The sequence below is a fragment of the Pristis pectinata genome, chromosome 22 (assembly GCF_009764475.1).
Source record: "Pristis pectinata isolate sPriPec2 chromosome 22, sPriPec2.1.pri, whole genome shotgun sequence".
In the NCBI taxonomy this organism is placed as follows: domain Eukaryota; kingdom Metazoa; phylum Chordata; class Chondrichthyes; order Rhinopristiformes; family Pristidae; genus Pristis; species Pristis pectinata.
Window position 1 is genome coordinate 33,740,204 of NC_067426.1, and position 12,463 is coordinate 33,752,666.

The window sequence follows — 12,463 nt, forward strand, 5'->3', positions numbered from 1 at the left end:
GACATTGTCCCTCTCCATTGCTTCAAAAACAATGAGGAAAATGCAGCTAATGTGATATTAAATGGACTTCCAAAACAAAAGGCATCTAACTGTATCACACAAGAGGCTTGTCAAGATTGAAGCCCATGGAGTCTGAGGGGCAGTAACAGCACAGATAGAAAAATTTCTTAAGTGAAAGGAAACTAGTAGTGAAAGGCAGTTCTTTCAGACTGGAGGGTTGTGGATCTTCCCAGGATTGGAACTACGGCCACAGCTCCATATTAATGCCTTGGACTAGATGTCTACAGGGAACAATATCCAAAACTGTTACAGGGCCCAAAACTGGGAGACATAGTAAAATGTGAGAAGGATAGAAATAGACTTCAAGGAAATATAGACAAGCTGGTGGAATGGGCAGAAACATGGTCCATGAAATGTAATGCAGAAAAGTTTTATGTATTGGTATAAAGAATGAGGAGAAACAATGTAAACTGAAGAGACCAACTCAGAGGGGTATGGCAACTTAAAGATCTGAGGTTACATATGATCAAAAACTAAAATGGGATTAATGTAAATGGGTGGCTAATGGTCAGCATGGACTTGGTGGGCCAAAGGGCCTGTTTCTATACTGCATCTCTTTACGACTCCATGAGATTATCAAAAGTGGCAGGTCGGCTCAAGGAAGTGACTAAAAGTACATACGGCATCTTGGGCTTTACAAACAGAAGCACAGTACAGCACTGGAGAATCTTGATTAACATTTACAAAACAATAATCCAATTGTGGCTGAAGCAATCCCTCCAATTCTATGCATGACACTAAGAATGACATTAAAACCTTAGAAAGGATGCAGAAGAGATACTGGTGATTGGACAGGAGATCTGGGTTTAATCCTGACCTCCAGCGCTGTCCAGGTGACATTTGCATTTTCCTTGTGACCACGTGGGTCTCTTCCAGGTGCTCTGGTTTTCTTCCACATCTCAAAGCCATGCGGTTAATTGGCCCTAAATTAACCATAGTTTGTTAGGCGAGTGATAGAAGGAGTTGATGGTAATGTGGGCAGTTTAAAATATGATCAGTGCAGGATTAGTGTAAGTAATTGCTTGATGGTCAGAAAAGCCCGTTTCCACATTCCATGACCAACTACGATAAGCCAAGTTTGTTCTCCTTGGAAAAAAGGGGAGGTGGATGGCAAACAAGATGTTTAACATCACTAAGGGTCTGGACAGTAGATAGAGTGAAACTGTTTCCATTGACAGAAGGGTCAGGAATCAGACAACATAAAACAAAAGAACCAAGCGACATGAGAAAATGGCAGCAGTTTTAAGGGAGCAACAAAATCTGCTGGAGGAACTCAGCGGGTTGAGCAGCATCTGTGGGGGGGGGGGGGGGGGGGGGGGGGGGGGGGGGGGGGGGGGGGGGAAGGAAGAGAATTGTTGACGATTCAGGTTGAAACCCTGTTGTCTCTTGTGCCAGCATTTTAAAGAGAGCTAGATGAGCATAAAGGAAAAATATTCTGGTGTTAGGGGGAGAAGGCAGGGACTAATTGGCTTGCTCTTGCATAAAGCTTATTTGGACTCAATAGTTTAATGTCTCTAAATGATTTAATGTTGTGATCTACTGAAATACTGCAACCCAAGTGTTTACGTATGTAGAATTTTACAGAAATGGCAGACGTAGCTTGTGCATCATCTTATACTAGCAAAGTTTTATTTCATAACTGCTACCATGTTTATGTCAAGCAAGATGCAAACAACTAGTAATATAGGTGATCCTTCTAAACCTGTGGTACTGTACTGGAGGGGTAATTCATTATACAGAAAATGGCAAAACACTTACAGCCATATTTCTATTTTTGGCAAATTTTCAGAGCTGATGTACCAGGGAGAACTACACCTGATGTGGTAGTGAGGTCTGGTGGCCGAAGTAGGTAGTCATTACTGGCACCCAATTCAATAAAAGGGTGCTGAACAACAAAACTCAGTTTTATTGTTGAAGATGTGTCCCACACTGAGGCTATCCACAAAGGAACCTTTCAAGAACAGTAAACTCCAACAATTAGTAGAACATTCACAGCAATTCAATGATAACAAGTGAATTTTGGAGCAAAACCTTGAACATACTTATGCCAAGAGTACACATAAATGTCTACCGTTAAATGGGCGTGCGCGCACACACACACACACAAAGCAAACAAAGAGACCCCTAGTAACCCATTTCACTGAGAATTTTAGTTGTACCTCAAAGGCGGCAGTACATGAAAATACTTTGATAAAAATCCAAGAAACTAGGGAGTTCCAACATAAAAAGTAGTTCTGCGTAAAACAGACACAGATTTCAAAATAAATGACGTAGAGTCAATTCATCTCCGAAATGACTGATGCAAGTGCCGAACAATGGAAAGGGCCCACGTGGAGAAGAGTACATGCTAAATTACAGATGAGCACTGGGAGTGAAGGAAGGCAGGAGTGAAGAAGCAGTGGAGGAGAAGGGAAAAGTGTTTTATTGAGCCTATACTAAGCTGAAGTATTTCATAAGTGGATCTTGGAAAACAGAAGTAAACCTACACTCTAAAAATCAGTTTTACTGTATGTCATAAAGCACAGGTCAGCCGACTCTTTAAACCAGGTAATTTCCGAGCAGCAATGATTCGCTGAAGCAATCAGCAGTCAACAGCTGCAAACATCTGACTGAAAGCCCTTTATTTGCTGCACAGCTTCCAGTCAAGGATGTTTACAACAGTATAAACTGCCAGTAACCAAATCCATCAAGACCACAAACACTAATAAACCAAGTAGTAAAACTAGAATCACTAAACTAGATTTGATCAGAACAACAATGCAGGAATCCTGATCTGATCAATCTGACAGCTCTACAGAATCACCAACTATTCCAAAGATGAGGCAACAAACACACAAACCACTTTCAAACCTCCAAAGTCCTTCAATGACCGAGAAGTTACAGTGCTTGACTGGGACAAAAACCCCACACCCTCCTCACAAGATATCTCCAGATTTGTGTGGCAAGCAGCTCCAGAACATTATGCAGTCAATCATTTCAGAAAGCAGGGGTGGCCAAATTGTAGCATGTAAACTGCACGTGGACTCCTATAGTTCAAGTGCAGCTCCCAGAGATTAATGGTAAACAAACCATTTCATGTTCTGTCATCACAGGTCCATCAGGGTGCAACAATGCCCAATGCACTTTGCCCTCCAACCTCAGTAGAATTGCCATATAATGTTCTGCATGAAATTTCACAAGGTTATGACATCAGATGGCATTCAGCCATTTTGATGAATAATCCTGATCAATGTGCTTGTGGTGATTTCCCTGGAGAATATTTCTAAAGAATTTAGGGTCTGTGATTTACAGGCTGTACTCATAGGATTTAAACGGTCAGTAGTCCTATATTTATTATGTGCATGATAATAGCACCATTGAGTTGTAGGAACTGCAGGTAAGAAGAAAACATTAAGCCACAATGGAGAGACGATTCTGCATTCACCGCTTAATACGGTGAACCGCTGTATCCTATCTGCAAAGCATCGCTCACTCGCTGCAACACAAGCAGCTTGAAACATCACCATGAAACAAATCACAATAATATTCTGGAGCAGAAGGGAAAAAAACAAGGGAATGACATTAAAAACATGCCCAAACAGCCAATAAACACTAATTTTCTGCAAGGAAGCTGGTGGAACAACAGAAGCCAGTTTGATTATTGCATGGAATATTGTAAATTACAGAGAATTTATTAAGAGATGCAATTTTATAGCTAAATGACAAAAGAACTTCAGCAACAAATAAAGCACATTGCAATTGTGTGGAATGTTAGAGTATCTACCAGATCAGTGCTAATGTCACAAGCTGGATGCAAAATGATTTATATTTTTTTTAAAACATTCAGGCTTGCTCTTGATGAGCCCACTAGAAGATAAACTACAACTATTTACCAGCTAGGTTTCCTCAAATGGTGAAAGAAGAAACAAACAAACTGCGGTTTGATATAAAGAAAGCAGTTAACAGAACAAAACAAAACACTGGAAAATGCCAGTGTGTCAGCACGGAAACTTTCCAGTGTTGCAGTGGGTGAAGTACCTGCAAAGACAGGATAAAAGTAGTCTTTATCTGACTCTTGAAACAATCCCAAATATCCAGAATTTCTTCCCGCTCACTGCATCATCCATCGTGAACATTTTGCAAGCAGAAGCTGAATATAAAAATAATGCTAATCAATTTCTTCTGTTCAAATAGGAAGAGACAAAAGAAATCAGAACCGGAACTGGAAGACAAATCAACATCTCATATTACTGCACTGTAAGGTGGTTATCTGCCAGCAATATCCCAAATGTGTTTGTGGAACTGTTGGAGCCTATCAGTGCTTTCCTAACAAAAATGGGACACTTCTCTCCACAACTTGATGAACAGTGGATGCAGGATCTGATGATTTTTACTACTATCAGACATCTGGAAACATTCAATTGGGTACTCCAAGGGAAAGATAAGATTATATCTCACTTTAAACAGTCTTTAGCTTTCAGAATTTGGAAATTCTGCAAATAGACCATATCAAAAAGCTTCACTTTTCCCATCTCAGAAGTAGGGTAAACGCATTACCAAAAGTCCATGGAGAAGATCACAAACTCAAGGAATTACAAGGAATGGTTGATGACTCAGTCCAGGTATGAAGACCTACAGGAAGGGAGATCTTGCATTACCTTTCCCGTAAACCCATTCATGATTTGTATGATCACAAATGCTGTACATTAATCAAAACCATAGACACAAAAACATCTACTATAGAGATAGAATCAATGGAGTTCTGGGAGAATCAGACTAAAGACGGTGCACGTCAGAGTCAACATTCAAATCCTGGAAGAGTGTGCCAGGAATGAACTCGAGGACCAGTTTGCTGCTGATTTTGATGTCTAACATATTGGTTTGAGGAAGTTGGTAAAATTAAAATGTCATGCAACTCTTGTAAAGTCAACCGAATTCCATTATGACAACACATCAACCAGATTTCCAAAGACTAACAAATAGGATGACACTAAATGGGCTTCCAGCAATAATTAGCCACGATGCAGAAAATATGATTGGTGTTTCTCTTTATTATCCAAAACATTACCAATAAAAATATCGATATAAAAGTTGTGCATCGAGTCCCTTGAATTTCTGAAAAATCACATGCAGCTCCATACACCAGTAGGTTTGGCTACCTCAGCCTGCAGAAATATAAAGCTACACAGAACAGTGATAATACAACATTAACATATGCAGCACCGTTCATTATGCCATTAAGAGTGACTTCTCAGACTGTGCATGATCCCAATAATCAAAGGCCTATTCTCTTTAACTATCCAAATATTACCACTCTAATAGTACGCAATCACGATTTAATTAAAAACTCATCTGTGTACAGGCTGAAGCAGTGCAAGTTCCAAGTGGTATTCATGCAAGCTCGTAAAAGTCACACAACATTAAGAAACTCTCTATTCAGTTTAATGCAACAAATCAGTCAAGCAATAAACAACAACAGTTACTCCCTTTCTGGATAACCATGGCAAGAATATGTGCGAGAAGGTAGTGAATTTCAAACAATTGATACTGCGATCAAAATTTCTTAGGGAAGTCCAGTGACTTGAAACAAGGATATTCAGAGACTTTTAGTGACAAGGTAACATAAACATCTAACTGAAAGCCGTACTTATCACATCAAGCTTTCAGTTAAAGATGTTTACATGACCTCTGCACTAGGCTGCAAGTGTATGTACCGAGGAGAAAATGGACAGCACAATTTTAAAATTAAACAGTTGATCCCATTAGAATCAAACATTTCCCATCCAGCCATTGGGTACATTGACATTTCTTCCGAACGCCCTTCTTAGACTACACCTACTGAAAGATAGGGCCAGAATCTGAAACACAGAAAGCCAGTCAGTACCTAACGTGAAAGTTCATTTACTGTCTGCCAGGAACACTGAAGGAATGATGCTTGGCCAAGAATTTATAGCCAGTGTTCCTCAGAGTGTGGATTTGCTTTGTTTGAAACACACTGTGCACAAGCATAACAAAAGCAAACACATTGTAGATTTTGTTTGGAACAGATCCTCTTATACTTATTAGGATCTTAAGAAAACTGCAAGTGACTGGCAAGATCTACATGAAACTGTTAAATTCCAATCACTTGTTAATCACCTTTATATTTGGGTAAAATACATGTGGTCCCTATTATTACCAGAAGTCAGTACCTTCAGGAAAACCTAAAAAATAATTATAACAATACTTCAGTGAACTTTTAATTCCCTATAAGCAATAGAATTCAGGATAAGTAGTATCTTGTTATTTTAAGATCAGCCAAACAGAGTAATCTATTTCTGTAACAAAAAAATTAACAAATGAAAAGGAACAAAATTTGAATAATTCCAAGTTTCCACTTTTTCTTTTATACTCACTATGAAAGAGAATGTCACATTTAACAAAAAAGTAAAAGATGTTTTAAAAGACTTGTTCACTTTTGGTTTTGTCACCAGAAGACACTTCTGCATTACCACAATTCTCTCTGATCTCAACAGTGACTGAAAGATGACCCCTCTCTGTGAGAGCATGACACTCAGGCACTACCGCCATAAAACATTACACCAGCACAAGTAGTACAGGGATAGGATATGCCACCAAGTACTAATATCCTTAAAGGGGTTACTTGATGCATAGCCATTACCACCAACCTTAAAGGAACAGGTATATATACTCAGACACTGCCGTACTTAGGGATAGAAGGGATATACAGCCAATACCAATAGACTTGGAGCTGGGTGGTCAATATGTCTGAGAATGAGTGCAGATTTGATTTATAATGACCTACAATATTCTTATTTTTTCCTACTTACTTGCCGCTTTGGGGGCTTGAGCTCATCTCGAGGAACGATGTCAATTAGAAAATCAAACTGATCGAACTTTGTGATGGCCATGGCGATATCATTCCTCTGTTAGAAGAGAAACATGAGAAGTACTTCTGAAACAGGCAGAGCCACAAAACAGAGTAATGCAAAGCCAATATGCTGGGAGTGATAAGAAGAGATTTCCCAACAAGCATCAGACCATTTACAGTGAATGAGTGAAGAGAAAGGGAGGGGAAAGGAGATGTAGGGTCAGATTTCTACAGGATTACCAGACAATACCTTCACTCCATATTTCACCCCACTTTCAGATCAAAGCAAAATTACTTACAGCTCCAGAAATAATGCCCAAATTGAGATAGGCCAATGGAGTGCAGTTTGAAAGGATTCTAAGGAATGTCCAGGAGCAGCACAATATGATAGGACCTTTTCAACAGATCGATCCTAAAAACTCTTATCAAGGTGGTAAAAGCCAGGCTGGCACCATTCTGTATAGCACATATCAAAAAGTGTTTTATTGTGATAAACTCAAAAATCAAAAACAAAATCAGGTAATAAATCAAACATGTTACCTAGGCCAAAAATTGTCCAAGCACTTGTCAATTAGACCATCTTATAAACTATTGTCACTTAAAGATATCATTCATCCAAAGAATGGGCAACTCCCCAAAACTTGGAATCCCTGGTCATCAGAATTAAAATTCCAAATATTAGAATCCTCTCTGCACCGCTCCCCTCCCTAATCATGGCAGTGGGTAAATCAGAAACTGGAGATTCTGTGCATAGCTATACTCTGACTCAAACTCATTAACTGCAGCTCAGGAGGTGCTGCAAGTCACAGCAACATCTTTGGGCAAATAGTGGAGTGAGAAAAGGAAAGCACAGCTCCCAACCTTTCCTATTTTGAGAGTCAGTACTGTAAAATGGACATATGTGCTTCAGATAATAACTCAGGTCCCATCATGATGCCACCCTGCTACTTTACAAGGAAAACACACACCTGTTAGACAATTACATGACTGAGGTACCACCACAGCAGCAGCACCTGACAGTCCCCCAAACCCATGGAATAATACCTTTCCTATGCCTCTAGCTACGTAACAGAAAATAATGGAAACTTTAAAGTTACGATTCCTTGCATCTTTTTTTCCCCCATTACTGTTTTCTCGGGTATTAGCACCCAAACAACTCATATCCAGCTTTCTGATATTACTGCATGTTCACTGTAATGAGGAGCAATTGACAGCAAGCTGGACACATGTTCCATGTCTCCTTCAGCAAAAAAAGTGCTTTCTGCAAAGCTGACCAAAGTTACCAGTAGCAATTCAGCTTTACAGCAAGCTCAAGTACAAGGGAGCTTTAAGCTCTCAACCAGACACTATGTTCCTTCCCAATAAAGCACATGTACACCAAACAGCTTGAACTTCTATATTGCTAAAAGCTATTAACTTCTTTCCAAGGGATATGCTGACACCAATACCCTTCAAGTTAAACAGCTGCACTGGTGTTGTTATTGCTTGAAACAAGCAATGTTGTTAAGCTTAACATCAATTCAATAATCTTAATAAAAATGTATAAACAGTATCTGAAATAAAATTCTGCTTTTAAGAATTCTGTCAAATCTTCCCTCTGCCTTTCACCCTATTCTGCCTGATTAGAAGTGCTGGACATGCACTTCCACATAAATGTATTCTCCTTCTTTGCCCTTCTTGGAGCATTGCGTGTAGTTCTGGTTGTCATGCTATAATGAAGGATGTGATTAAGCTAGAGGGTGTAGAAATGATTCACAGGAACTTTGCTGGATCTGGAGGGCTTGAGTTATAAATGAGAAATTGGATAGGCTGGGAGTATTTTCCCTGGGGCGAAGGAGGCTGAGGAGTGACCCGACAAGAGGTTTATAAAATCATGAAGGGCATAGGTAGGGCGGTCAGTCCTTTTTCCCCAGGTCAGAAGAGTCTAAATTTAGAGGGCATAGGTTTAAGGTGAGAGGGGAAAGATTTAAAGGGGATCTGAGGGGCAAGTTTTTCCCACAGAGGGTGGTGGTATAGGCAGGTACAATTATAACATTGAAAAGATATTTGGATAGGTACATGGATAGGCAAGACTTGGAAGGACAGCGGACAAGTGCAGGCAAATGGGATTAGCTTAGCTAGGTATGTTGATCGGCATTGACAAGTTGGGCTGACGGGCCAGTTTCAGTGCTGCATTACTCTATGAATCTAGTTGACATCTCTATCCTGTCCTGGAGAAAATCAATAGTGATTAGTTGCCTTGGGCAATCTTATCCAATGCTGGATTGTCACAATAAAAATAGAAAATGCTGGAAACACTCTTCAGGTCAGGATGCATCTGTGGGAAGAGAAATGGAGCTAACATTTCAGGTCTTAGAACGTTCTTCAGAACTGACTTTCACTTACTTGCTCGACTGTCACAATTTGATTTAACCCTAAACCCAGTCAAGCTTCCTATTCAACAAACCCAGTTTTCAGAGTACCTGCAGAGTCCTGCGTTTGTTATCTTCAGTATGTATCCATGCTCGTAAGGATAACTCGGTAATGAAAATCTGAGCTGCTTTTGCAAACAGCACTGGTGCCTCTGCACTGATCATCTACAAAAAAGAAGAAGAGCATGTAGCGATTACATCGTAACAGTTGCTCCTGTCATCTGCTCTCTAGAACAGACCAATCAAAGCACTTCACTGACTGCACAGTTATAATGAATAACAGTCATTGGTCTACAAAGCCCTCACATAGTCAAACTGCTTACTGCAGGTTTCACAACCAAACATGTGGTTGCACTAGAGAGAGTCCAGAGGAGAGTTATGAGGAAGATGCCAAGAATGGAAAATTGTAGCCATTAGTAAAGATTGGATAAGGTTAGGACTCTTTTGATTGATTGCCGATTTTGTGTTACTTACATACAATTTGAAACTGAACAACCTCAGTCTGGGTTTTGGTTGCAAATTTATAGAACAATCATTCAGAAAATTTCAAAATCCTTTTCTGTTATTCCTTCCACCAGGAATTGACAATTTGTGGACAATTATAGCATTGCATTTGTTTAATGCATTTGTTGAATGGACTTCAGGTGATTGCTTGAACAATGAGGTAAGACACCATTTACCTGCACACATATCTCTACTTCAACACTAGTGCAATATATAATTGGTGCACTGCGCCAGTATTGCTTGGTAGCTAATGAAAACAACAAAGGTATTAGAGCAAGCTTGCTATTACTCTTTGCTTTCTTCTACTGGGTCATTTTCAATCCAACTTACTGCCTTTCCTTGGATTGTGCAGGCTTTTAGTTATTAATCTTCCAGGCAAGACTTTATCAATCATCTTGCTAAGATTCATGTAGGATTACCTTAAACGCCATACTTTCATTGACCCTCCTTGTCATCACACACAACAAGATTCAATTAGACACATGCAACCTTCTCTCAATAGATCAGTCCTGCTGTACTTGATTAACCTGGGTTTCACCAAATAGGGATTTATGCTGCCCTCGATACCTTTTCCCCAATAATTTGCACGCTGACTGACTGGTTAGTGGTCACTCAGCCTATCCTTTCTTCTTCTTTAAGTTATGGTATCATACTGACCTTCTTCCAATCCACCAGCACCAAGGCTGTTACCAGACAGGAATGGAAATGATAATCAGAGCTATTGCTATTTCCTTCCTTGCTTTATTTGGGCCTGATGATATCTTTAAACTTATTAATTCCTTTCCCATCTCTCTATTTCTCCTTAACTAAGATACCTGTATTACCACAACAAATCTTGTGTGAAAACAGATACCAAGCATTCGTTTAGGACCATATCTTTATTTTCCATCTCCACACAGTCATACAGCATGGAAAACTGGTCCTTCGGCCCAACTCATCCATGCCAACCAAGTTGCGTAACTGAGCTGGCCCCATTTGCCTGCATTTGGCCCATATCATTCTAACCTTTCCTACATGCCAGTTACCTTTTTGGACTCTGAAGGCCCTTATTCTTTCTTTCATTACCCTCCATAAAATCTATTTTCCTCAATTTTATGTGTAGCTATATCATATAGATTTTATTTATTACTTATTTTCTACACTCTCATAGCTTTATTTTATCCTTGCACATCCAACGTTCCTCCAGTCTTTCCAAAGTATGACACTTGGTATCTGATAAAAGCTTTTTTTTCCCCCCAGAAAAAACAATTATTTAACCTGCACAACATATAGATTTAAGAGTCTCATCCTTATTAATACGAGCCTATTTAGTCCATAACTTTGCTACTTCTTCATGGAATAGTTCTCACTTCTCCAAAAGTGATTTACCTTGAAGTAGCCATTTCCATATCAGCTTAAAGTTGACATCATATCTAACAAAACACCACCCCTGGTTCATCTTTATCCTTTGCAACCAACCAAATGCAATTGAAGTATGATTACAATCACTAAAATGCTCTCCCACTGACACCAAGCATAGGGCGGGCAGGGGTGAGGGTGAAGAGAATGATGTCAATGTTATTGTTATGGTACAGTGCAAAATATTGTACAAGATAAAGTTTGAAATTCAGAACCTTTGAAAGTTGATAAATAACCTGGCCCAGATGAAATACATGTCTGACTGCTGAAAGAACCAATGGAAGAAATTGCATAGGCTCCAACTGCTATTTTTCAATCTTCCCCTGTTACAGGAATTGCAACAAAATGACTGGAAGACTGCTAACATTGCAGTATTATTTGAAAGGGGAGGGAGGAATAAAGCACCTTATTGCAGGGAGTTAGTTTAAACTCAGTGGCATGCACTTTATTGTAAACCATTCTGATGGAAGAGTACAAACCTTCATTTAGAAAGCCACACTTTCTAAAAACAAGGGAGTCGATGAGGGCAGCACCACATGGATTTTCAAGGTTTTGATCAGGTCCATCATTACATTTGGGTTAAAAACGTAGAAGCCCATGGGATCAAAGGAAGAATGGCAAATTGGATCCAAAACTGGCTCAGTGTCAAAAAGTAAGGAGAAAAGCCAGCAGATGTTTTGTTTTTAATTAGGTTATCATCAGTGTGGTTCCACTGAGCGCATCAAAATGTTCAGTCTCCCGAACAGCAGTCACGCATGCCCTATGTGCTTTTGAGATGGACTATATACAAGCAGGCAGCTCAAAGCATTGGAGAGGTACTACCAAAAATACCTCTTCAAAATCCTCTGAATTCATTGTAGGATAAGCAATGCACCTGCATCTTTACCACCCAGGCCTCCATCTCCAACATCAAGACCCTGGCTTCGATAGCCAGTCCATTTATATGCTGCTAACCTTCCCAGTTAAGCACCTCCCCCCTCATCTGGAGGAAAGTTTGTGGGCCCTACATTACGGTCTTCAGCCACCATCAACCTTGATGGTTTGCAAAACACCAGACAAGGCTCATTTAGTCCCTTACTTTCTGTGATGTACATTAATGGTCTAAACCTAAACATGGGAGACAAGAGAATGCCTTGTAGATGGTGGAAGGACTTTGGGATAGCAACTGGGTTACTTGTTGCAGAATACCAAAGCTCTGACCTGCTCTCAGCCATGGGCTGGTCCAGCTGAGTTTCTGAAC

General features: G+C 39.8%; 1 protein-coding gene across 3 annotated transcripts in view; it reads right to left on the reverse strand.

Annotated features, from left to right (window-relative positions):
- The window catches only part of nfyc (nuclear transcription factor Y, gamma), a 69,486-nt gene that overhangs the window by 28,554 nt on the left and 28,469 nt on the right, over positions 1-12,463 (reverse strand). For all 3 annotated transcript variants that reach the window (XM_052036205.1, XM_052036207.1, XM_052036206.1), the window contains exons 4-5: positions 9,373-9,486; positions 6,870-6,965 (exon numbers count right to left, since the gene is read on the reverse strand). In XM_052036205.1, the coding sequence (XP_051892165.1) occupies positions 6,870-6,965; positions 9,373-9,486 (210 nt within the window). The remainder of the gene's footprint in view (positions 1-6,869; positions 6,966-9,372; positions 9,487-12,463) is intronic.